Below are 26,717 nucleotides of genomic sequence, written 5' to 3'. Positions count from 1 at the left end.
CCTCTTTCTGTAGGTTTTGAATTGTTTCCAATGCTCTATCTATTTTATTTGATTGTTCCTGTAGCACTTTCCTGACTTCTTCCTTATTTTTCTCAACTGCATTGTATAATGTTTTGATACATTTTATAATCATTTTTCTGAATTCCTTCTCAGGCATTTCCAAAGCCTGCCCATCTTCTAGTATGGGATTGTAGGTCTCCTTCCAGCTCATTTGCCTCAGTCACTTTATCTCATTTCTGGGCATGTGCAGATATGGTCATCTACTTCTGTTTTTTGGCCATCTTCAGGGGTTATCTGTGGACTTAATACTTAGATGGTTGTGTATTTTGGTATTTTTTATGCTTCCTGAATGCCTCCAGGTAGATGTGATCAGAAAATGGGCTTCCCTTTTCACCCTTCTTCCTGAGAAGTTTCAAGATACCACTGTTGGTCATTTTGATGTAACTTAGGGTTTAATTTTCGGCCTATTTCCTCTTTTGTCTGCTTGTCCCGCTCCACAATCCCCGTTCAGGCCTTTTTTCTAGTTGGAAACAGTTCAGGGCCAGCTGTGGCCGTTTGGTTTTAATTGGAAACTGTCTCTTTAAATTTTAAAGAGATCTGTGCACATGGGTAGTAGAACCCTCCGAGGGTGGGGCTGGGGTGCCCACTGGGTCAGGCACCCCTATAGTCATCAGAATGGAGGTGCACAGACAGCAAGGGACCAATAAACAGATACCAAAAGAGAAGAATGTCCACACCTTTATCTCAGTGGTTCTGCCAGGCGTCTGTGGCCACTCCAATCCTTCCCCCACGTGGTCTCACCCAAGATGGCGGCTCCTGGAGCAGCCGAGCATCCCAGACTAGAAAGCAATAGATTTCTTGCTTCTGCCACAAATTCCCCCAGCTGTGAGCCTTCCAACCTTCTAAGTATTCCTTTATATGCGGTTCAGAGTTCTGGAACCATCCCCTGAACCTGCTTGGTCGGGTATTCTGTGTTGTTGCTGGAGCTCTTTACTACACTTCCATGCTGTGCGCCATTTTGTTTGTTCTCCATTATCACTATTCTTGATCAAAATATTCTATCACTATCAATATAAGGAACTCAAAGTCCCCAAATAAAACTCTTTCTCTTCCTCCCACCCCAATATATTATATTAAGAAACTTATAAATTGTGATTTGGGTGAAAGTTTACAGTGCAAATTGGTTTTCAGTCAGCAATTCACACACATTTTGTTTGTGAACTTGATTGCAGTCTCCACTTCTTCCTTCTTCTCTGTGTTTGCCATTCCCATTGGTCCCACTTTGCTATCCCTTCCTGCCTCCTGAGGTTTATCCCTGGACAAATGCTGCCTTTCTGAACTCTTATGGTTGATTGTTCTAAGTAGGGTGTAACCCCCGATGTTATTGTTCACCTTACAGTTCTGCGTATTGTTTGGCAGAAAGTTGAGCCACCTGGATGAGTTCAGTTCCAGACTTGAAGGGTGTCTAAAGGCCATAGTCTTAGGGGCACCGCCAGTCTTTATGAGACCAGTAAGCTTGGTCTTTCTTATGATTTTGAGTTTGGTTCCATGTTTTTATACCATTCTACCCAGCACCTCCTATTGTGATCCCTTCAGAGAGATAGTTGGTGGTGGTTTTCTGCTTGTTTAGGTGCTGTCGAGTCAGTTCTGATACAAAGTGTCCCTGTGCACGACAGAGCAAAACACTGCCATTCTCACAATTGTTACACTTAAGCCCATTGATGCTACCACTGTGTCAAGTCATCTAGTTGGGGGTCCTTCCTCGGTTTCTCTGACCCTCCATTTTACCAAGCATGATGTCCTTCTCAAGGGACTGGCCCCTCCTGAGATGAAGTCTCATCATCCTGACTTCTGAGGAGCTCTTCTGGCTGTACTTCTGCCACACAGATTGATTTGTTCTTCTGGCAGTCCATGGAACTTTCAATAGTTTTCTTCAAAATCCTAATTCAAATGCATTAGTTCTTCTCTGGTCTTCCTTGTTCATTGTCCCACTTTCATATGCATATGAGGCTATTGAAAATACCATGGCTTAGGTCAAATGCATGTTAGTCCTCAAACTGATATCTTTGCTCTTTAATACTTTATGTCTTTTACAGCAGACTTACCTAGTGCAGTACATTGATTGATTCCTTGTCTGCTGCTTCCCTGAGTGTTGATTATGGAGCCAAACAAAATGAAGACTTTGATAAGCAGTGGTTGTTGTTGTTAGGTGCCATCGAGTCGGTACTGACTCATAGCGACCTGATGCACAGCAGAATGAAACACTGCCCAATTCTAGGCCAACCTCACTATTGTTGCCACGCTTGAGTCCATTGCCAATCCATCTCATTGCGGGTCTTCCTCTTTTTCTCTGACCCTCCACCTTACCAAACATGATATCCTTCTCCAGCAACTTGTCCCTCTTAACAGTATGTCGAAAGTATGAGAGATGAAGTTTGGCTATCTTGGCCTCCAAGGAGCACTCTGGCTGCACTTCTTCCAAAATGGATCTATTGGTTCTTTTAGCAGCCCATGGCACTTTCAGTATTCTCCAAAAGCATCAATTCTGGTAGCTGGGCCTTAATAGCTACTAATACATTGTATTACTATTATGTTGTGGTTAGTTGTCACTGTTATGGGAAAAAAATTGAGAGCCCTTCCGTGGTTCAAATGACTACTTCCATTGTCACCTCCCACCCCACCCCAATCTAATAGGAAGTCCTATTGAATTTAGGTGTACATCCATAAAAATATTAACCAATATTTTTATGAAAATCGAGTCTCTGTAGTACAACACAATACAGAAGATGAAGAAGGGAAAAGAGGGTGTTTGTATGTATAGCCTGATTTTTCTCAGCTTATATTTAATGGATGTGTTGGGATATTTGAAGAAGAAAAGGTTGAAGCATGATTACTATTTTATGATAAAACTAAAAACTATCAATAAACTTCTTCCACCTCTTCTTCTTTCTAGTAGAAATTCAGACAGAATTATAGAAAATTGAAATGGCACAGAATTCACATGAAGTCTTGCTTCTGGGTTAGAATTCTCATTGAATAGGTAAAGCATCGTAGGCCCAGGGAGGAGCAGGATGACTTGCCCAGGAAGACACAGTGATGGCAAATGGACTAAGACTCAGTGCATTGCTTTCTCCTGTGGCGTGCTGATTCCTTGTTGAACACCTGGCTTTGTTCTTTGTGTTAAAAATATATGTCCCACGAATAACATTAAAGCCACATTAACAGAGTCCTGGTGTTACACTGTAGGCTAAGCACTGAACCACAAGGCCAGTGGTTCAAACTCACCAGTCGTACCTCGGAAACCCTATACAAGGTCGCTGTGGGTCGGAACCAATTAAAGGCACTTAGCAACAAGAACAACCAACTTGTAAATATTTGTTTTCTAATTTCTGAAGGTCTAGGTGAATTGTGGCATAACAACTGACTAAGCTAGATAACCATTAAAAGTAATAAAGGCCGTGTAGCAATATGGAGAAAACTCAAAAATCATGTTAGGAGAAAAGTAGAACATAAACTCATAGTTACTTGGTGATCACAGTAATACCCAAAAAAGCATATACATGGGAAAAGAAGGGTCCAAATGGTTTGTGGGAATTATGGGACTGAGTAATCCTTTCCATTTGCTGCTGCTATTAAGTGTCATTGAGTTGGTTCCTAATCATAGTGACCTTGTATAGGCGTTCCTAGGAGTAGCTGGTGACCTTGAACCACCAACTTTGCAGTTAATCTACAGCACCAGGCTCAAAACATTTTCCATTGCAATCCAGTACACATATTTGTATATATTTTTAAATAATATAACATTTTCATGAGTGATACTTATTTTTAACTATGAACATTGTATACTTTGTTCAAATTTAATTTCATTTTTTTTAAATGTTGACTTTTAAATTAATTTCAGAGTTGGAATTGTCAGACAGTGTGTCTACAGAAAAGAGAGATAGTTTTAGTAGCTCCTTTATCCCAAATCTCTTTAACTGGCCATCACAGGTCTCCATTTTCCGGTTCTAAACTGCCCCCTTTTCCACTTTCTCTCCAGTTATGCCCTTTCACAAACACTAAGTTCCAATGAGCCTAATGAGTCAAACCAATGATCTCGAAATTTTCAGACCATGTCTTAAGCTATGAAGGGGCTTCGAAGAGTTTGTGGGAAAATTCCATTATCTCTCAGTTCCATATGTACGTGAACTTTTTGAAGCAACCCCCCTTTATCCAGATATGTGTTATTTTTAAAATTATCTAAAACATAATTATTCATCACTGTTTTGATTTCATTTGAATATTGCAGTTCCAAATCATGCTTCATTACAGTTGATTCCTGGATATCAAGCAAATAGAATCTTGTTTATCTCTGCTTCCTACTCTTGTCACTTTCCCCACACCCATTATTTAAGGTTTGCTCAGCTCCTGCATCTTTGGTGGAGGTTTCTTAAGCACTAGAAAGAGCTTCTTTCCTTTGGATTTCTTCAGTACCTTTTCTTTAACACTTAATTTATTACTAGTTTATTTTGTTACTTTGTAAGTATTTTTACATCTAATCAGACCAACACATATATTTGTGAATAGTACGTATGACTTAACTATATATACACAGATACACATAAATAAACATTGGCATATGGCATAATAAGAGAAGTCCAGATAAAGTGCTTTGGAGTTCTGGAAGAGAGAGCTGTTAATAATCATCCGCTGGAGGACTAGAGAAGTAACACTTGCCCTGGGCCTGGAGAAACAGGTGTCATTTGGGTAAGAAGAGACCAGAATGACAGGCAGAGGCAAAATCCCTGAACTAGACAGTGCAGGGCTTATATGAAGAATGTAAGACATGCAGTTTGATTGGCGCCTAGGGTCTGAGGGTATAGCACAACGGGAGATAAAATTGATAAGGTCTTTTGGGACCAGAAGATACAAGACTTTGAGGGTCAGCTAAAGAGGTTTTAGAATTAGAATTAGGTTTTGGTATTCGAATTCCTGAAATAATGTCCTAAACCCTATTTTAAGTACCTTACAGTTAACTAAGTTAATCCTCACAACAGCCTTTTAAGGTTGTTTCTGTTATCCCCATCTTATAGAGGAGATATAAAACCAGTCCTCTCTTCTCTGTTATATATTGTCTGACCAGCTATGGGGAATATTAAGGAGGTAGGAATTGCATATTTATTTGGTGTAGCCTATGTCATAATCGGCTTTCTTTGTTGTTGTTTGTAGTGTGGTACAAGACCTTGATACCGCTGACGGAAAGAAGGATGCTCTGAGCACATCTCAGGACCTTTTGTCAAAACCTGAGGAAATGACTGTGCAGCACCCTAATCAAGGAACCAGCACAGGCTATGACGGTACAAAAAGCATTTTAGACAGAGCACATATCTCACCTGCTTACTTCAGAAAACACAACAGCATTGTATTCTCCCCTGTGGCTGTATTGTGTAAAATGGCAAATGTGTAGTTCTTAAGTTCTAATATAGAATGATCCCTTTTCATTAGTTAGCCTCCATTTGCTTGACTACCTCAGAGATAAGAGTCTCAAGAGGTAGTTCATTTCCTATTTTGAAAATGCTGTTTGTGAGGAAGTTATTTCCTTATAACTTTGATCTTTCTGAGGTCAATACTAAGTTCTTGCAAGTCTTGGTTTTTTCCAAGCTAAACATGATTGAATTGATTATTGATAGATAAGATTTCTAGATCTTTCATTGTCCTGGTTGTTCTTCCATGTTTGAGTCTTAATGTCCCTTTTAAGTTTAATGCTTTGTTTAATTCTCTTTTTAATTTCTACTAAATGTGTTAGTATAAATAGTCAGATAGGTCTACCAGTCTTTGAAAAACAGCACCCTTTCTCACCCGGATTCTACTTCCCAGAGGTTCCTTCAGTCAGGAAGTTTCTCTTGTTATTATTTCTTTTCATTTCCCTCTCTTTTGTTTCCTCTTTTCACTCTTAATGTAACTTCTGTTGTTTGGATGTTAGATTTCCATTGATTCTTGTTTCTGTTTTCCCCTTCTTCCTTTCTGGGAGATTTCCGCAGTTTTACCTTTAGTTCTTCTGTGAATTTTTCAGTTTCACCTAATCAATTTTCGAGGGTTCTTTTTGGCTCTCTGACTGTTTCTGTTATGCATCTTATTGTCTGATAAATGCTGCACTTTCCTTATGGGGCGTGTGTGCGCACACGTGTCTGCAGTGTTCTGCTCTGTGCATGATGTCTAGGTTTCCTCGGAATTTGTATTTTTGCCTATTTGTTCTTTTCGTCTCTGAATTTCCTGGTAGAATTCCTGAAATACCTTGTGTCCTAAACACTATTGTAATTGCTTTGCCGTATTTATTAATTTAACCCTCACAACAGACTTTTAAGCTAGTTTCTATTATCCCCATCTTATAGAGAAGGATATTGGGGAAAAGAGACTTAAATCATTACACAAAGTCATAGAATTACAAAGTAGCTGAGCTAAGATTTGAAGACAAGCCATCTTGAGGCTCCTGTGTCCACATATAAAAACTACTGTACTGTACTGTACTGTTGCAAGGAACCCTGGCAGAGCAATAGGATACACACGGAGCTGCTAACCAAAGGATCAGCAATTCCAACCCACCAGCCACTCCGTGGGAGAAAGATGAGGCTTTCTGCTCTCATAAAGATTTACGTCCTTGGAAACGCTATGAGTCAGAACCAATTCAACAGCACCTGCAGCAGCACCTGTTGTCTCTGCACCATTAAGTTGTGTTGCCAAAATGGTTGACAAGGTTAAAGACAAGGATAGAGTCCTAGAGATTCATACATTAGTAGCGGCCTCGCTCTCAGCTGACGTTCAGCCCATCACCACTTCTGTTCCGGCCGTGTTCCTCTCCCTTGGCCAAAGACTTGGTCACAAACAGCCAACCACAGCTACCAAATCAGTGCTGCCTTGGTGACGCTATAGGACAGAGCAGAACTGCACACCACAGGGTTTGCAAGGCTGTAACTCTTTTTTTTGAGTTTTTATTGTGAATTGAGTGATAATTTACATGGCAGAACATCAGTTTTATACTCATTCTATTATATTTTGTTTCATGGCAATGATTACAACCCCCTCCATGCATCATCATTCCATAGAATTTGCTTCTGTTCCCTTTTTTTTTTTTTTTTTGATGTACACCGAAGCACTCAGGAATATACAATCATTCAAACAGCCACAGGGCACATCCTGCAAGCCTGCCACCCAGCCACCAGCACACAGCCCATCTCCCTCCGTGAGTCTAGAGTCCCCAGCTGCTCCATCTCTCCATGTCGTCATCTCTGACGTCACCACTTCTCTGAGTAGGGTCCCACTCCGCTCCCACTATTCTCCCTTGATGGTCCCAGGGTCCTCTGCTCCTGGACTGCAAGAGCAGCCACTGCCCCCTTTTGCTACAAAGCCTCTACCTTTACGGTTACGACAAACGCAATCAGTCATGATACGCTATAAATCTTTTATAGGACAGAAAGCCTCATCTTTTTCCCAAGGTGTGGCTGGTGGGTTTGAACTGCTATCTTTGCAGGTAGCTGCCCAATGCCTAGCCCAATACACCACCAGGGCTCCCTCTGAAGGGAACTGGGCAGAGCATTGGCTATGGAGTGAGGAAGGTGTAAGTTAGAAACCTGACTCAGCTCCTCCTGGCTAGGCATCTCCTTTTTGGCTTCTGTAAGATGAGAAGCCTATCTACCTTGGATGGATCCGTCAGGAGCCCAGGTAAGGTAAGTGCTACTGCTGCTGTTAAGTGCTGTGTGATCAGTTTCGACTCATCGCAACCCTGGATAGAGCTTGGGGTTAGCAGTCCAGTGCTTACCCTACAGCACCACATCAGGACCCTTCAATAAATGGTATCTGTCTGTCTAGTAATCTTTTGAAAGGAGGAAATATGTTAAGATGGCTGGTTTGTTTTTATGAACTCTTGCTGACTCTGTAATTGTTTCCTCCTTCTTAGAGTGCACAAAGCAGCCATTTGATAACATGTTCTCCAGTTTTAACTTGAATTGACTTCAAGATCACCAGTCTGTAGTTTTTGGCAATTACTTTTGTCTTTTGAAAAAAAAAAAAAAACAACCCAGGACAATGTTTGCCTGTCTTTACTATTTCATCAACTCACCTGTTCACTAGATGCCTCAGATATCAGCGACATTGGCTCCAAGACATTGTTTGTGTTTTCTTTGTATTATGTGGTATCATCTGTCTGAACAGGGAGATCTGAGCGCCTTTCCAATCACTTGGTGCCCTTGTATCTTTCTCTAAGCCTTTCTTGGCTTTCAGTTCTTTCAGACCATTGTTTATGCTTTCGTTTCTGATCTGATGCCCATTCTCCTTCAGAGAAAATTGAAGTAAAAATAGAATTTCAAGGCATTCCCACTTTCACTGCCTCATACCTCACGTTCTGTTTACCTCAGTCACCAAAAGGAACACTTCAGAGTTTTGTGCCCATTCCTCTTTTAACCTGGAATTTGATCATTGCCTTAAACGCAGAATGGTTTGAAAGTCCAGGTATCTGTCTCCAGTTCACCTTTGGTGTAGCTTACAGGAAGGAACCCTGGTGGCTAGCCGGTTATGCATTGGGGTGCTAACTGCAGGGTCAGTGACCAAACCACCACCACTCTGTGGGAGAAAAATGAAGCTGTCTACACCCATAAAGAAACCCTCGAGAGCAGTTCTTCTCTGTCCGTAGGGTTGTGTGAGTCAGAATCGACTGGATGGCAGTGGGCTGCCAGCAGCTTTCATCAAACCTGCTGAAAAAAGAGATCCTCTCTCCCCGTCAGTCTGAAAACTCCTCATGTTGATTCTCACTGGGCTGCCTTATGTCAGATGCCCAGTGAGGGAGAGGGTGTGTCTTCCAGAGGAAAGCTGCTGTGTGGTGTGTGCTGTTCCCGTTATAGTGAAGAGTGGACACCAGGCAGCCCAAAGCAACAGGTGTCCAACTCTGTATGACACACTTGGTGTAGGCACAGCGAGATTTATGCCTGAAGTTAGTAAAAATTCGTGTTCAATTGGTAGCTATATGCCTTCTAACTTGAAGAGAAAAACCAGGTGTTGGCATAAAATTAAATGAAAACTCAATTTTAAACTCATGATACACAGTAGAGAGAATCTGATTTTAAACTATTTCATTGGCCGATAATGGGATAGTATGTATTTGTTGATGATCTTGTTTCTAAACTACTTCAAAATTTACATGTATAACTTTGAAAATCTTAGGTCTTTTTGTATTCAAGGGGAAAAAAAATAACAAAATTACTTTATAGCTAAATGGTTAAGATTACATCAGCGGCTTATTCAAGTCATGGAAGACATCTGTAAATTGGTGGACGCCATTCCTGCTGATGAACTGAAAGCTTTGGATTGTGGGAATGAACTCCTTCATCAACGGAACATAAGGTATCTTGAATTTTCTCCTTTTGGAATGTATCTGATTGCATTTCCACTGCTCTAAGGCAAAGTCAAATTGAACAAAATTCCCAGGGGTCCTGGCCAGGAAATTGTTGAGGGTGATCTCGTGAACATTGTCTCTGTGTTTTAAATTCATTTGCTTTTTCAAAATGTTCCTTTAGCATTTATATTCAATATTTTGAGATTTGGAAAGGGGAAAAAAAAAAACCAGGCTCTATTTTGCCACACTGTTTGGTTTGAAATCTGAACATAAACTTCTGTGGCCTACCATATTAGACGACTCATATTTAATATGGTGTTTTGGTCTCTCTGTTTAGAAGGAAACTCCTCGCGGAAGCAGATCTACACGGAAGCCAGGCTGGTTTTCCCGGCTCACTGTGGAGATGCGGGCCTAATTTACTTGATAGCTCTGTGAAAGGTGTAACATTATCACAGGGTAATTTCTGTCCTACAGAGAATTCTCTTAAGGAGTTTCATTTTTCACACCTTTCCTCAAACTCCATTTCCACTGGGGAATGTTTACCCACTACCACCCCAGGAAAGACAGGATTCTCAGTCGCCACTAAAAATCTCTTTGAAAGACCGTTATTCAGTTCCCATTTACAGAAGTCCTTTGTAAGTAGCTACTGTGCTGAAACACCAAGGAGAGAAGAAAGAAACGCGAGCTTGCGTTTCCCAGGAAATGTTCTCACAAGCACTGCTGTGAAAGATGTGAGTAAACCCAAGGCCTCACTAGATGACTTAGAAAGAAGAGAGGTTTCAGAAATCCAGGCTTCCTATGATCTCCATCATTTTGACATAGACGACTTTGATGATGATGATGACTGGGAAAATATAATGCATAATTTAACAGCCAGCAAATCTTCCACAGCTGCCTACCCACCTATTAAGGAAAGGCGGCCAATTAAATCCGTATCGGAAGGAATTTCTTCAGCCAAGACCAACTGTCTTCCAGTAGTATCTACTGCTCAAAATAAAAACTTCTCAGAGTCAACTCATAATTATACCGGTAAGTTTAAAACAAATTGAATACTTACGTATTATATGTAAACAAAACTGTCCAGAATGGAAATTGCGTAAGAAAAACCATAGCAAGCCATCATTGCCAGAGAACGACATTGTTTCTATGCAAATTTCTACTGATAATATGAATTACAAATCACAATTTCAAAAGCAGGTTGCTCTTTTGTCTCTGTAGCAGCTGTAGTTTTATAAAATGTGTAATTATAACCTATTGTACTAAAGATCTAAAAGTCATTACAAATGTGCTTTGCCTGAAAATTAACGTTTTGCAGTCCTTAAAACAATAAAGTTCCTGAGGGCCAATTTTACTGATTTGAGGGGAAGGGCAAAAGCAAAAATGAGTTTACATGCTAAAAGTATAATTGTGTGTTTTTTAAGACTTATGTATAGGCAAGAATTGATTAACTTTTAAAGTAGAGAAGCAAGTTGTATATATTAACTTTTTTTTTTTAACGTATCAGGTAGTCTAAGAAAGATACAAAGCCAGAAATTTCGTAAGTGAATCAAATTGTTCTTTCATGAGGTCTTAGAATCCTTTCATTCATTCAACAAATATTTGTTTAATGCCTATTCTATGCCAGGGACTATGCTAGATTCTGGTGATATACAATGAATTATGAATCATTCCTGCCCACTAGAGGCTCACAGTTTAGCAAGAGAGAGAGAAGTTTTTGGAACACTGAAATTAGCAGAGGAAAGCCAACATTAATTTTAAAGCCTTGCATCAACCCTGTAAAGTTATCACAAAATGTTTTTTTTATTTTTCGTTTTTAAAACAAACAAGTTTATATGTGCAAGGTTACAAAGTACAGCCCTTCCTATTTTTGCCATTGATGACTTAATCCCATGAAGGTTGTTCTCACAGTTATGCTGTTGACCTTTAAAATAACCATTAATGGATTTATTTTTATATCATGTTAAAATATGTCATACTTGATGTTGGCAGTGAACTTTGAGACAGTTGAGTGTTGCGGTTAGAATAACTGCCAAAACTGGCGTGACTACCTCTCGTCGTTGGTGCCGAACCAGAGTGGAGGCATCGAGGGTGCAGAACAGGGGAGGATGTGAGAGACGTTCTGAAGGGGGATCAGGAAGCTAAGGCGTCTGTGAGGTTTCAGACCTGGGTGACCTGGAGAATTGTGACACCATCAACAAAAATAGGGGGAGTCAGGAGGCAGAGGCAGATTTGGAGAAAAGCTGAGGAGGACTATTTTAAGCCTTGTTGAGCATATAGTGTTGGTACATCATTCCGGGAGAAATGTCTCACAGACGATTGGAGATACATGTAGGACTGAACTTAGAAGGGATGTCAGTCAGGTTTTACGAGAAAGACTTAGGTATTCTCTGCACAGCGGTGATGTTTGACATCATAGATCTAGGAAAAATTTTTAAATGTGTATTTTAAAAAGAATATGTTGAGTCCAGTCCCGAGGATCTGAAAGACTCCCAAATTGAAGGTGCAGATAGAGTTGAGTCAGGAAAGGGAATTTAAAATGAGTAGGAAATGATTGTCTTGAGTGTTCAGGGAGAAGAGGAGGGAAGAGTGACTGGTAATAAAAGGTGCTGCATCAAAGGCAAGGGGAACCTTGAATTTGGCCCTGAGGAAGTCTCTGAGTGCTTTGAGGGTACAGTTTCTAGAGAATGGTAGGGGAGGAAACCCCAGTAAAGGAAGGGTTCATGAAGGAGTGTGGTGTAAGACAATGTACATTAATAATGTAGCTGACTTGTTACATTAATGTGCTGAAGTTTCTTAACATGAATTCTTGTTATTCTAGACAGGCCAGGGCAAAATTTTGCCTCCACAAATCTGAAACATGAGCATTTCCAAAGTCTCAATTTTCCTCATACAAAAGAAATGATGAAAATTTTTCATAAAAAATTTGGCCTGCATAATTTTAGAACTAATCAACTAGAGGCGATCAATGCTACACTGCTTGGTGAAGACTGTTTCATCTTAATGCCCACTGGTATGTATTTTTAGACATGAATTGGCAGGAATCCATTGGCAGATGTTAAATGAAACGAAAGCTCTTTAGTAGAAAAAAAAGAATACCTACATACTGACGCAGAATTTCTATAGTTTAGAGCCCTCTAACCCTCCCGTGCCATAATGAGAAAGGATATTACCTCACATCCTCCATTCTGGTTGTTAGCATGATAACACTCTAGCCCTTTACAGTTTACAACTCCAAGTGTATTGGAATTTGTGGGGTTTTTCTTCAGGAATTTTTTACTTTTTCCATTCAAAATCTGGAAAGCAAACACAAACTCACCATCAGAGAGATCTGTTTATTTTGTAGCAGCCTAGTTTTATAGTTCAAAGCATCGGCTCTAGAGTGAAGACCAAGTTTAAAGCTCTCGACCCTGCTAGCTTTGAGCCATGTGACTTGGGACAAGTAACGTAACTCCCTAAACCCTGGTTTCCTTATCTGTGTGTTTCCTAGAATGCCGTAGGGAGTCGTTATACAGCACGTAGCTAGCTCTTGGTTGACCCCAGTTTTGAGTAAGTTTGGGACTTCTCTTTGTGTTACTACTGTTCAGTGACTTACAGTCATCTAAGTAAGAATTTTAAGTAAGCACTTGGTACTCCGTATCCTCTAGCGAGCTTGTGATACTTCTTTTGCTCTTTATGTCTCACATTGAATGGCTCATGTGATAGGAAGAATGGAGACTTTGGAATGTCAGTCTCTAAGTGGAAGTCTTCCTTCTGCCTTTCACTCAGTGTGTTATAACCTTTAGCAACTTAACCTATTGCCTTCATTATTAAGCAGTGTGAACTGTGCTTCTTTTAAGTTTTGTAAACTGATTTTAAATTTAAACTGTGCTCTGATATTCACTGTTGAGAAGTCTTGACTAATGATTTAAACACACGAAAACCCTAAGATATTAAAAGTATTTCAGGATTATTAAACCATGTTTGGTACGGTTCACTGTTGTGTCTTTTATTACATTTGACCTCTCTAAAAATTAAATATTATATATAATGGAATGTTTATCCTAGTATTATGTTAATATGAGTATCCATGTACTGCCCAAAATATAAAGCTTATAGTATTTAAATTTTCCAAGTAGACTTTTTCAGTAATTTGATTGCATTTACGTTATCTGCCCTGAAGTTTTGTTTTTGCAATGGTAATGTGCCTATATACCAGATGTCCTAAGAGGTCATTTTAACACTTGCCTTAAATTACCAAAACGTTTTGGCTCATTCAAGGATGGTAAATGTTGGCACCCTGGGACTATCCCTCAGTGTCCTGGTAGTTAATTACTGTCATCATCATAAGTAATCTTCCTTCATGCTATCAGGATGGAACCTGACAGAGGTTTCTTCACTATTTCTCTTTTAGGAGGCGGTAAAAGCCTGTGTTACCAGCTACCCGCCTGCATATCTCCTGGGGTCACTATTGTCATCTCTCCCTTGAGATCACTAATAGTGGATCAGGTCCAAAAGCTGACTTCCTTAGATGTAAGTTAAAACAAAATGCTACTTGCTATAATGGAAACAGGCTAGAAAACAATCCTGTGTTAATAGTTTTGGAAAATCTTTTTATATTAAGTAGTTCAGGAATTACGTGCTTTAGCACAGATAAAACTTTCTGTAGTTCAGTTTGAGTTTATGTTAATAGAATATATTGTAGCAGGAAATGATTACCTGTATTATGCTGATGCAATTTATTTTTACTAATAGGAAAGTATTTCTTTTTTTCTATAGAGCTCTTATTTTTGCTGTCTAGTTCTCATTTCCTAAGATCTTAAAATGTTTATAAATGTGCATGCACACACATGTTTTTTTCCTCGTGGCTGAGGCTAAGGTAGTATATGAATGCACTCTACAAAATCCTGTGTTGTTGTCATCATACAAGGTCATGAGCCACCACCCTTAACATGACCACTGGTTTGATTTTAGAAAAATGTCATAGCTCAGTGAGGGTAGCCTCACATTACAGTCCCTTCATGGTGATTGTGCTATAAAAGCCTGAAGATACATTTACATTTAAAAATATATAGCCATACATTAGGACTGAAATCTCTTGGATGGTGAGTCCATATTACAAATATGAAATAACTGGGAAGACCAAGAGACATTTAAATTAAAGACAGATTAATTTTTTCAAAGATGTAATTTATATGAAAACTAGAAAAATAAGTGAACAATGGGAAGAATATTCTGAGTTATGCTTGCTTTTTTTTTTTTTTTTGCTATATACTGATTAGTTCCTATTTGTATTATATTGAGATTATATGTAATTCCTTTCATAGGCTTGATATGTGACGTATTACATATCTATAAAATCTATGGATAAATATAAGTCTAAGTCAGGTGTATTAAATGTTTTTATAAGATATTAAATGTTTTCAATTATTTACTACTTTTATACTTAGATTCCAGCTACCTATCTGACAGGTGATAAGACTGACTCAGAAGTTACAAGTATTTACCTCCAATTATCAAAAAAAGATCCAATTATAAAACTTCTATATGTTACTCCAGAGAAGGTTTGTATTTATATCATTACTTTTTTAAAAATGATAATAAAGCCCACCAAAAATACATAGGGGTCCTGGTGTGGCACTGTAGGAAAAGCATTGGACTGCTAACCGCAGAGTTGTCAGTTCAAACCCTTCGGTAGCTCCTTAGAAACCCAACAGAGGGTCACTGTGAGTTGGAACTGACTCAGAGGCACTTAACAACAACAACAAAGATACATACATTTTTTCAATCTTCTACTTTGACTTAATTTGGGATGTGCAGAAAAGTACCAAAAAATTCCTTTATTATCTAATCCCCGGAAGCTCCAAATGATAACATTTTACTAGGATTGTTTTATCTTTATATATGCATATTTTTCTGAAACACGTGAGATAAGTTGCAGACATAAACGATCTTTATTTGCCCCTAAATACTTCTCTATGCATTTCCTTAAAACAAGGAATTCTCTTACATAGCCACAGTTCCCGTATCAAAATCTAAAAGTCTACACTGATACTCCACTATTACTATATTGTGTATAGACCTTACTCATATTTTGCAAATTTGTATCAATAATGTCTTTTATGGCACAAGAAAACCCCAGCTCATGCATTGATTTCAATTGTCATAGCTCTTTAAATCTTCTTTAATGCACGTGGTTTTCCCATCGCTCTTTATCTTTCATGAGCTTCACATATTTTGAAGAGTTGCAGGCCATTATTTTGAGGACTGTTACTTAATCTGAGTTTATTTTATATTTCTTCCTGATAGATTCATGGTATTCCTTTTTGGCTATAACATCACAGATGTGCAATGCTCTCAGGAGACACTTAATGTCAATTCATGTTAGTACTGGTAATGCTAGTTAACTTTGATCACTTGGGTTAAGGTGGTGTCTGCCAGATTTCTCCTGTGAAGTTATTTTATTTGATTGTTAGATCTTCTATTGGAAATACTTTAAAGCTATGTAAATAACCTATTAACTCATCAGACTTTTACCCATAAGTTTTCATATCATTAATGAGTTCCTTGAAAAAGTTAGAACAATAAGGGGTGCCATGGTGACTTCTCTGATTCTTTTGGCATTCTAGGCCAGGCGAGAACTTTCCCTTTCCTCCCCATATTTATACTCATGCTGAGCGGTCTGCATTTATTCAGTGGCTTATTCTCAGTTGTCATTGATATTCGGATATTTAAATTTGGCCAGGGTGAGCACCATCAAGCTGGTTTCTGTGTCCTTTTGGCATGTCCTTGTCAAGATACGGGTGCTAGGCATTCTTGTTACTCTTAGGCCCTGTGCATGGTCATGGCTGGGAAATATACATTTACACATACAGATAGTTTGTTTTTTAAACACACACAAACATAACACATCTGTAACCTATTACCAGTGTAAACTTGGTGATTTTTAGATGTATTAAGACAGGGAAAAGTATATGAACTTCTGACCCAACATATAAGCTGTTTACTGAGTGTAGATGAATGTTCTATAATGTCAGGATTGCTATTTTCTATTAATTTTGCTCTGCTCTTCATGGATTGGAATAACCATTTTATATGGAAGTCATAATACGGTTTAAGTTTTAGGGAAGCTTGAAGACAACACAATCATTAGGATGATATGATGTTTAAGTGTTTTAAACTGTCTAATATCATGTGGTACTGTAGGATAGGTATTAGACTGCCCACCTCAAGGTCAGTGATTCAGAGCCACCAGCCACTTCTCAGAAACCCTATATAGGGTTGTTGTGAGTTGGAACTGACTCAACCGCACTGACCAACAACAGTGTCTGTATTTAGGTGCCCTGGGGGCACTGTGGGAAGGCATTGGGCTACTAACCATGATTCAAACGTAACAGCTGCTCCTTGGGAAAAAGATGAAAGGCTGTCTGCTCCCCTAAAGACTTACAGTCTAAGAAACCCTATATAGAGAAGCACTGTTAGTCTGAATCGACTCAGTGACAGTGTGCTTAATATCTGTATTAATACATTTCTGGTCTAGATCTGTGCAAGTAACAGACTGATTTCTACTCTGGAGAATCTCTACCAGAGAAAGCTCTTGGCACGTTTTGTTATTGATGAAGCACATTGTGTCAGTCAGGTGAGTATTGTTTTTGTATCTTGAAATACTAAGAAACATATACCAACAGCACTGTCTTTTATAAAGTTAATGAGAAGCCCACATTGGGTGAATTATTCTGCCATTTCACAGAAAAAGGTGGCTTTGTCTTTTGGTTCTGTTAATAACTGTGTGTTCATTTTGTTGAAATTTTGGGGAATTTGTGTGTGGGTGTGCTTGCGTGAATATGTGTATGTTTTTCATTTCTTCATTGTTTAATTAATTCACAAATATTTAGAAGAGCCTGTTTAAACCTGGCATTGTTTGAGATTCTGGAGATAAAATCCTGAGCAGGATAGAAAATTTCCTGTCCTCAAGCTGCTTACAAGATAAGGAGATAACAGAGTCAGATCAAAACAAAGCCTGACCTGACGTGTTGAATTAAAGGGTTTAGATTTTATCAACGCAGGTGATGTATAGTCATTGCAGGCTTCGAAGGGAGGGGCAACATACTGAGATTTTCCTTCTTAGTTGCTCTCCCGTTGATTCTAACTCATGGCAACCCCAGGTGTGCAGAGAACCTCTTCAGAGTTGTAAGGATGTAAACTTTTGGAAGCAGATCTCTAGGCCTTCGTCTGAGCCACCCTGGATGGGTTTGAACTACCCCACCACCCTTTTGGCTAGTAATTCAGCATTTAACCAGTTGAACCACCAAGGGGCTGTAGAGAAAGATAAAATATTGTACTTTTCTTGTAGGTGATAAATAGTCACTAGAGTATGTTAAAGAAGATGATGAAATAATCAAAGTTGTATTGTATTAAAATAACTTTCCTGAGTGTGTTCAGTAGATTGAATTGGAGGAGAAAATACTGGGAAAGGTGGGGAGGTATTACATTCATAGAGTGTCATAATTATCAAAGAAAAACACAGTGGTATTGACCCATTTTTGTTTCTCATGTAAGGAAGTAGTCTGAAAAGTGTTGTCTGAATTTTTTATTCCCAACTAGTGGGGACATGATTTTCGCCAAGATTACAAAAGAATGAATATGCTTCGCCAGAAGTTTCCCTTGGTGCCCGTGATGGCTCTCACTGCCACAGCGAATCCCAGGGTACAGAAGGACATCCTCACACAGCTGAAGATTGTCAAACCTCAGGTGTAAGTTTTTGAAAGTCATGAATTTAAAAACCCTGCGGCAGCGGTTACTAGACTTTTGCTGCACATTAGAATTCCTATGGAGCCGTAAAACTCCCAGCGCCTAGGTTCTAATCCCGTGCCAAGGCAGTCAGCATGTCGGAGGCGGAGAACCACTTTTTTTATTTTTTAAAAAGATCCCTAGGTGACTCCAATGTGCAGCAAAGCTGGGGGCCAGAGCCCTGGGACTCGTCCTAACCTTCTGAAATTGCAGTATTCTGTCAGCACTGTTTTGGAAATAAGAAGACACATTAGATGCTTTATCCACTGACACTGGTATAGTCCTGGTGATAAATTAGCATTTATTTATCTCATGTTTGGTTTCCATGTTTTCCAGAGTGACTATGCTTCCTGAAATGACCTTGCATTCTCATTTTTCCTTAAAATTCTAGTTATATCCAAAATGTTGAAAACAGCTCAGAAACTATGCATAGCAGCTGTTTTACTTTGTTTTCATAACAACACAATGTTTCCAGTTGCCACCAAGTCTGTAATTACTCAATAACAAAAGCTACTATAAAAAGTATCCCCATACATATAGGTTGTTATTGAGTTCATTCATGGTGGGCCCCATATGTGCAGAGTAGAAACTGCTCCATGGGGTTTTCAAGGCTGTTTTTTTTTTTTTTTTTTTGGAAAATGATCACTAGGCCTGTCTTCCGAGGCTTCTCTATGGATTAGAACTGCCGACCTTTCAGCTAGATGACGAGCACTAACCATTTGCAGCACTCAGGGACTCCTGTACAGAGACAGATTACTCTGTGCCTGTTCCTGAGTTGTCAGGACAGATGCATTCCCTGATAGATATTTATTCATTCAGCAAATATTTACTGAACATATGTTGTATGGTAGAAGGACCCCTGGTAGTATAGAAAGGTATGTGTTGGGCTGCTAACCACAAGGTCAGGAGTTCTGGGGAATAAGTGAGGCTTTCTGCTCCTGTAAAGATGTATAGCCTCAGAGACCCTAAGTAGGATTATTATGTGTCGGAACCCACTTCACGGCACACAGTCAGCCAGGCTTTGTGTGGTTAATGTTTGCCATAGAGTTGGTTCCGACTCAGCCATCCTATGTGGTGTTTTGGAGGCTATAAATCTTTACGGGAGCAAAAAGTCTCATCTTTCCCATGAAGCAGCTGTTAGATTTGAACTGCTGGTCTTGCAATGAAGCCCACTGTAACACCAGAGCTCCTTAGCTGTTTTGTGCCAAGGTTAAAATATTTTTTCAGTTTAATTTTTTAATGGGCACTTAAGAGTTTGAGGCATAAAAATCTGTGATGTGTAAAGGAATAATGGAGTCCTGGTATGGCGCTCTAGAATAAACACAGGAATGCTAACTGAAATGTCAGAAGTTTAAACCCACCAGCTGCTCCTCAGTAACTCTATATGGGGCCGGTGTGGTCAGAACCAAGTTGATGGCACTTAACAACAACAACGACATGATAACTTCAAAAGATTGTTGTTGTTGTTGTTGTTGTTGTTGGGAACCATCAAGCCAGTTCTGACTCCTAATGAACAATAGAACAAAACACTCCTGTGCCATCCTCACGGTGATTGCTATGTTTGAACTTAATATTGTAGTCACTGTCGGTCCATCTTGTTGACGGGCTTCCTCTTTTTTTGCTGACCTTCTACTTTACCAAGCATGATGTCATTCTCCGAGGACAGGTCCCTCCAGATAATAATTTCCAAAGTGTGCTAGACAAGTCTTGACATCCTTGCTTGTAAGGAGCATTCCAGCTGTATTTCTTCCTAGATGGATTTGTTCATTCTTCTGGCAGCCCATGGTATAGTCCATATTCTTCATTAACACTGTAATTCAATGCATCAATTCTTCAGGAATCTCCCTTCTTCATTATCCAGCTTTTGCATGCTTCTGAGGCAACTGAAAATACCCTGAGTGGATTTGTAGCATAGTTTGTTCATTTGAAATTTAAAACAATAAGATGAATCAGCAAATATTGTAAGCAATAAAAACAGCAAACTCTTAGATGGCCTTGAGAAAAATTGAAAGTGCCGTATGAATCTGAAGGGGGTCATGAGATTAAGATAGCTACAAAAGCTTTTAAAGATTTATCTGGCATTTTCTAAATTATCTGATCTAAAACAGAGAATTCAAGCACTTTGGGTTTCTTCCTGCCTTTATACTATTTGGTTACAACCCTAAAATCTTTTGCTGCTAAAAGTTATTTTATATAGTTCGTATGTACCAATGAGAGCCCTGGTGTGGCGCTGTGGGTTAATGCACCAGACTGTGAAACCATTTGAAGTGCAAGGTCGGCGGTTCAAGCTTACCAGGTGCTCCTCGGAACCCCTATACAGGCTCGCTGTGGGTCAGAATCAACTCAGCGGCCCTTAACAACAACAACACAATGTACTGATGACAGTCCTGGTGTAGTGCTGTAGGTTAAAGCACTGGACCACAAGGTCAGTTTGAACCGAGAGGTTGGTGGTTCAAACCCATTACCATTCCTTGGAAACCCTGTTCAGGGTCGCTATACAGGATCACTGTGAGCCAGAACCCACTCAATGGCGCTTAACAACAACAGTATTCTGGTACGATGCTGTAAGTGGTTCAAACTCACCAGCCACTCCTCAGAAACCCTATGCAGAATTGCTATGGGTTACAACTGACTGACTCAGTGGCACTTAACAACTGTAATCATCACATTTGAATGCAAACATTTTATAATCCTTAGAATAATGTGGGTATAATCACAAAATTTTGAATGGAATGGTTTAATTTAAGCTCACTTTCAGAGAGGTGCTTATGTAAAATAAACTTTTCCTTAGGTTTATGCCAAATACAGTCTGTTATTTTATATCAACTACACTAATTGGAGTCCTGGTGTGGCACTGTGGGTTAATGCACTGGACTGTAATGTCAGTTTGAACCACAAGGTCAGCGGTTCAACCTCACCAGCCACTCCTTGGAAACGCTACACAGGATCACCTATGGGTTGGAACTGACTCTACAGCACTTGACAACAACATACTAATTTGCAAAATGTCAGAGTTAAAAGAAATTAATAACTTTTTGTGATTATAGAATGTGTGATGTTTGAGGAAACATTGCATAGACAAGGGGGCTTTAAAATTTTCATGGAAACTATCTACAGTGGGCACCTTTAATCTCTTTTCATAATGACATGGGAAGAAGGTTGGCCTGGAAAAGCAGTGGAATGTGCGTCTCCTGAGTCTAGCACCTGGTGTCTAGTTGGTAAATGTGGGTCACGTGGGGAAATTTGGGGGTATGTCATTTGACTCCTTGATACATGTGGCGCTTTATATTTGGAAGTAAAAACCTTAGTTGGAGTAGATTTTATCACCGACCGATACGGATTCTGTATTTCCAACTCGTCTTTTCTACAATAGACTCCTTTTTTGGACTGGATTTACCCAGCTGTTGCTGTATTGTCATGGCTTTGGTAAAGTCAGCTTCCCAGTGGTTGGAGCCATGAACTCCCACTTTCTTCTCCTACTCCCAGTCTGTAATGGTATTTTTCTTGTTGGGAAGATACAGAGCTGAATACTAAAACTTAACATTGTTCCCTTAAAACAAAAACCAAACCAGACCCATTACCGCTGAGTCGATTCCAGCTCACAGCGGCCCTATGGGACATAATGGAACTCTGCCTCATAGAGTTTCCAAGGCTGTAAATCTTCAGGGAAGCCATCTGCCACCTTTCTCCCTCAGAGTTGCTACTGGGGTGGTGAAAGCCACCAACATTTCAGTTAACCGCCAAGTGCTTTGATTACTGTGCCTCTAGGCTAAGAACCTTAAAACATGAACTAGGGGATAGCAGAGAGACAAATATGTAGACTGTTAACTAAAATACAGCAGTGTCTGGTGCTGCTCCTGGCCAGGTGTATTCACCGGTTTCTCCACACAGAAGTCTTAGGAGGCAAGTACTCCCTTTCCTCCATTGTGAAGATGAGGACGGGAGGATTAATTTACTTGCACAGGGACCATGCACCTTGTAGAAACAAAAACTTAAACCCAGCAATCTGGTTTCAGAATCTTTTCTTTTTTTTTTAAGTACTACACCAAATTACAAGGAGCTCTGGTAGCGTAGTAGTTACGAGCCGGGCTGCTCATCTCAAGGTCAGCAGTTCAAAACTACCAGCTATTCCAAGGGAGAAAGATGAAGCTTTCTGCTCCCGTAAAGATTTACAGCCTCAGAAACCCTATACAGGGTCGCTAAGAGTCAGAACCGACTCCACAGCACATAACCACCACTGCCACCGCACCAAATTACAGAATGAAGTAAGTGGTGATTGTTGATATTGCCAAGTGCCATCAAGTGGGTTCCAACTCACAGCGATCCTGTATAGGGTTTCCAAGTAGCTGTTGGTGAGCTTGCGACCTTGCAATTCAAACCAACCTAGCAGTCCAGCACATTAACCTATAGCACCACACCAGGATTCCCAAGTGGTGATTATACCCCCGTCGTACCCTCCCTACTCCCCAAAAAACCCAAGCCCATTGCCACTGAGTCAGTTCTGACTCATAACAACCCAATGGGACAGAGTACAACTATCCAATAGGGTTTCTGAGGCGACTTGATGGCACTTAACAACAACAAACCATTACTGAAGCAGACTGCGATTTGTCCCCTGTGGAGCAACTTGTGGCTTCAAACCACTGACCTTTTGGTTTGAAGCTCAACTCTTAACCCGCTGCACCACCAGGGATCCTTGAGTGGTGATTCCAAAAAAACACACACTGCCATCCATTCAGTTACAATTCAATACTGGTGGTGGTTTATGCTGCCAAGTGGCTGGTGGGTTTGAACTACCAACCTTGCTGTTAGCTGTCGAATGCTTATGTTATAGTGCCACCAAGGCTTCTTTTAAGTGCTGGTTAGAGATATTAATTGCAACTCAAAAAGGCAAGATTAATCGTAACCAGAAGTAACAACTAGCGAAGATGGCTCTGAGAGTTTTCTAAAGGCAGTGGGCCCTGTAGGATGAGTGCTTTTTAAATAGCTTTATTGAGATATAAAGGGGCCCTAGTGGTGTATTTTGGAAACCCTCCCTATATGGGGTCGCTATGGGTTGGAACGGACTCGATGGCACTTCACAACACAACAACAAAGTGGTGTAGTAGGTTATGTGTTGGGCTGCTCATTGCAAGATCAGTCATTTGAGTCCAAAAGCCACTCCATGAGAGAAAGATGAGGCTTTCTTGTGTAACGATTTACAGCTGTGGAAACTCTAGACAGGGTCGCTGTGAGTCAGAACTGACTAGACAGCATACAAGCACTTAGCACCACCACTGAGACAGAATTCACAGACCCTAAAATTCACCTGTTTAAAGTATGCTGTTCAATGGACTTTTCAGTGTACTCACAAGATTGTACCAACCACTATCTAATTTTAGAACATTTCTGTGCCCTCTGAAAGAAACCCTGCACCCAGTAACAGGAAATTCCCATTTTCCTCAGAACTAAACAACTAATGTATTTTCTGTTTCTTTAGAATTGCCTATTCTGGACATTGCATACAAATGGAATTGTGCAATATGTGTACTTTGGATGAAATTTACAGAGCACAATAGTTTTCCATTTAACCATATGCATTTTTTGGTTCAATACAAGATTAAGTTTAAAAATACTGTTGTAAAGTCATAGAACTTTTTTAAACAAAAACATCAAAATGTGAAGCTGTTGCTTTCTGACATATCCTCCCCCCAGATCTCTATACATCTGGAGGCGATGTTTATATCTTTGACCTTTCCCAAAGAATTCTGCACTTAGATTTCTATCTGGTCTAAATGGCAGTTTTGACATCCTTGACGGACTCAAACTGTGTTCTTTTAACTATTCTTTGAGTTTGGGGAACAAAAAGAAGGGTGAAGGACAAGATCAGGGTTTTAGGGTGATTCCCAACAAAATTCTCCTAGGAGAATAAAGGGTAGCCCTTGTTACCCTTTCGCAATGAGCAAGTAAGTTGTCATGAAGCAGGAAAAAAACTCCTCAGTACTTTTCTGGCCTTTTCTCACCAATGTATTTTTCAGTTTTCTTAAAACTGTTTCATAATAAACCCCATGATCATCCTGTGTCCTTCAAGACAACCTATAAAGTGACCCCTTGGGAATCCCAAAACAGTCAACATAACCTCCTAAGCTGACCTCTGTGCCCTGAACTTAACTGGTCCAACAGATCCTCGCGTAAGCCACTGTTTTGGTTGGACCGTTTTCTTGACAGTACCCTAACAAGACTAAGACAAGTGTATTACTGAGAAAACTCATCTACAGCCGTAACTACAGCAAAGTCGTTTTTAGCCACATTTTATTTAGAATAGGGACTGAGCCCTAGCAGCAATACTTTTTAACTTAACTGTGTGACCTTTTTGTGTCTGGCTTCTTTCATATGTTTTCAAGTTCCATTTTTTCTGCTTATATATTAGTTACTTTAATGTTTTCATATTACCAAGTAATAGTCCACCATATAAATACGCCATCGTTTTACATTCCCACCAGCAGTGCATGAGGGTTGCAGTTTCTCCACAGCCTTGCCTACACTTGTTATTATCTGTCTTTTGGGTTGTAGCCATCTTGGCAGATATGAAGTGGTAGATGAGTGACATTTTAACAGGCAAACAGTGGAAATTCAAGGCTGAAGTTTCTGGCATGAAAGTATAGGTTGGATCCCAGGAATGGTGAATAATCCATTGGAGAAATGAAATGTAGAGAAATATCATTTAAAGGATGGCTTGAGGCCAGCTCATGAAGTGTCTTGCATGTCGTGCTAGGAGACTCGTTTGTGCTTTGTTCTATAAGCTTTTTACCTGGAAAGTGACTGTTTTGGAACTGTATGTTAGAATGATGTCCTGGTAATGGATAGCATGGATGGAGAGGAGGAGGAACAAGAGATAGGAGGCTCAGGCAACTTCTTAGTAGCCTCTATTACAGTCATCTAGGAGAAAGATGGAGTCCTGGGGTGTGGCTCTGTGGGTCGATGTGCTGGACTGCAAGGCCGGCTTGAACCACAAGGTCAGTGGTACAAGATCACCAATCACTCCTCGGAAACCCTATACAAGGTCGCTATGAGTTGGAACTCGATGGCACTGCACTGAAAAACAACAAGGAGAGAGATGGTAGTGGTGGCAACAGTAGAAGGGGAAAGCAAGTCAGTTGAGAGAGCCGAGTTGAATCAATGGGACAGGCCATTGGTTACGGGGAGAAAGGTGGGTGTCGTTGAAACTGATGCTGTTTCTAGCACTGGTGACTAGTACCATTGACTAGCCAAAAATGTACCGCAGGAACAGGTTGGGCAGAGGGAGGAGAGGGTGAGTAATGAATTTGATAGTAGATTTGTGGTGCTTGGGATGTTTAACAGGTAAATGGAGATGTCTAAAATCTTTGTAATTTTTTTTGTTCCTTGTACTTCCCTAAAGAATTTTGGAAAGCGTGTACCTCCTCTCAAATTAAATGTCCTTCTAATTTGATACCTAAAATTTTCCATTGTAAGTTTAAGTAGTTAAAGAGATATATAGTCTTTTGTAAGCATCAAGGTTTTTATAAAGAAAATTATTGCCTTGCTCTTTTAAATACCTCCAGTAAAGAATAAATACAGTAGCGAGTCTAGACACACTATTATCCACTTAAAAAATATATTAAATTAACTCTCTACAGATATTTCCTATTTTTATACTTGAAAATCTTGTTCTGATCATATTCACCAAAATATGCATATAAATTAAAAATTGGTTTTTATACTAAAAATTTCTTCTGTATTGAATTATTACAGTCAGTAGTTCATAATTCATCAGAACAGCTTAAATATGTTTTAAAATAATTGTTCATCATAAACTTTGAGATTGTGTCTCTTAGTGAGAGGATTTTTTAGCCAATTAGTTAACATATCTGTGGATTGACTCTGTTCCTACTTTTTTATTTTTATAGATATAATCACTGAGTAAATTGCTCACATAAACATGTAGATGGGAATGGAAGGCATTTTACTCTAGCAGTAACACTCAATTATTTTAATTCCTTCTGACGTATATGCCAAAAATCACATAATGACTTGTCATTAAGAATTATTTTAATAATCTGTCAGCTGATAGCTCAACAAGGTCCTCCAAATTTTGTGGAAAGCAAAGCATTGGAAACCATGTTACTGGCAAAATAGTTCGCTGCCAGATTGTTACGTTTATTCATTTTTCTTTTTCTGGGAACTAGGTATACAAAAATATTTTTTTTACCAAAACTTATTTAATGACTATTAAATACTCTTGTTACTGTTTCACTTAAAGCAGCCCTATATCCCCATATATTTAGATGAATTCGGAAAAGCAAGCTGTTAGTTTCAGTACGCCTTTTCTAATTAAATATGTTTAATGAAATACCTTTATCATATGTTGTGGTTAAGTGCAGTTGAGTCAGTTCCAACTCATAGCAACTTTGTATAGGGTTTCCCAGGAGCAGCTGGTGGATTTGAACCATCAACCTTGCAGTTCAAACTAACACTGCAGGATAACTAACACTTAAGGATAAGTGCCACACCAGGACTCCTTTTATGACATGCTGTTAAGTGCCATTCCGACCCATAGCGCCCCTGTACAAGGTTTCTGAGGAATGGC

At 39.5% G+C, this 26,717-nt stretch overlaps 1 protein-coding gene across 2 annotated transcripts in view; it reads left to right on the top strand.

The window, feature by feature from the left end:
• Nucleotides 1–26,717, top strand: part of BLM (Bloom syndrome, RecQ helicase-like) — a 77,164-nt gene that overhangs the window by 6,350 nt on the left and 44,097 nt on the right. For both annotated transcript variants that reach the window (XM_006867149.1, XM_006867148.1), the window contains exons 4-11: nt 5,209–5,336; nt 9,240–9,372; nt 9,702–10,393; nt 12,183–12,374; nt 13,755–13,873; nt 14,791–14,904; nt 16,881–16,979; nt 17,945–18,093. In XM_006867149.1, the coding sequence (XP_006867211.1) occupies nt 5,209–5,336; nt 9,240–9,372; nt 9,702–10,393; nt 12,183–12,374; nt 13,755–13,873; nt 14,791–14,904; nt 16,881–16,979; nt 17,945–18,093 (1,626 nt within the window). The remainder of the gene's footprint in view (nt 1–5,208; nt 5,337–9,239; nt 9,373–9,701; nt 10,394–12,182; nt 12,375–13,754; nt 13,874–14,790; nt 14,905–16,880; nt 16,980–17,944; nt 18,094–26,717) is intronic.

This window comes from Chrysochloris asiatica, unplaced genomic scaffold (assembly GCF_000296735.1).
Source record: "Chrysochloris asiatica unplaced genomic scaffold, ChrAsi1.0 scaffold00101, whole genome shotgun sequence".
Taxonomy (NCBI): Eukaryota; Metazoa; Chordata; class Mammalia; order Afrosoricida; family Chrysochloridae; genus Chrysochloris; species Chrysochloris asiatica.
This window is presented reverse-complemented; position numbering and strand designations above follow the sequence as displayed.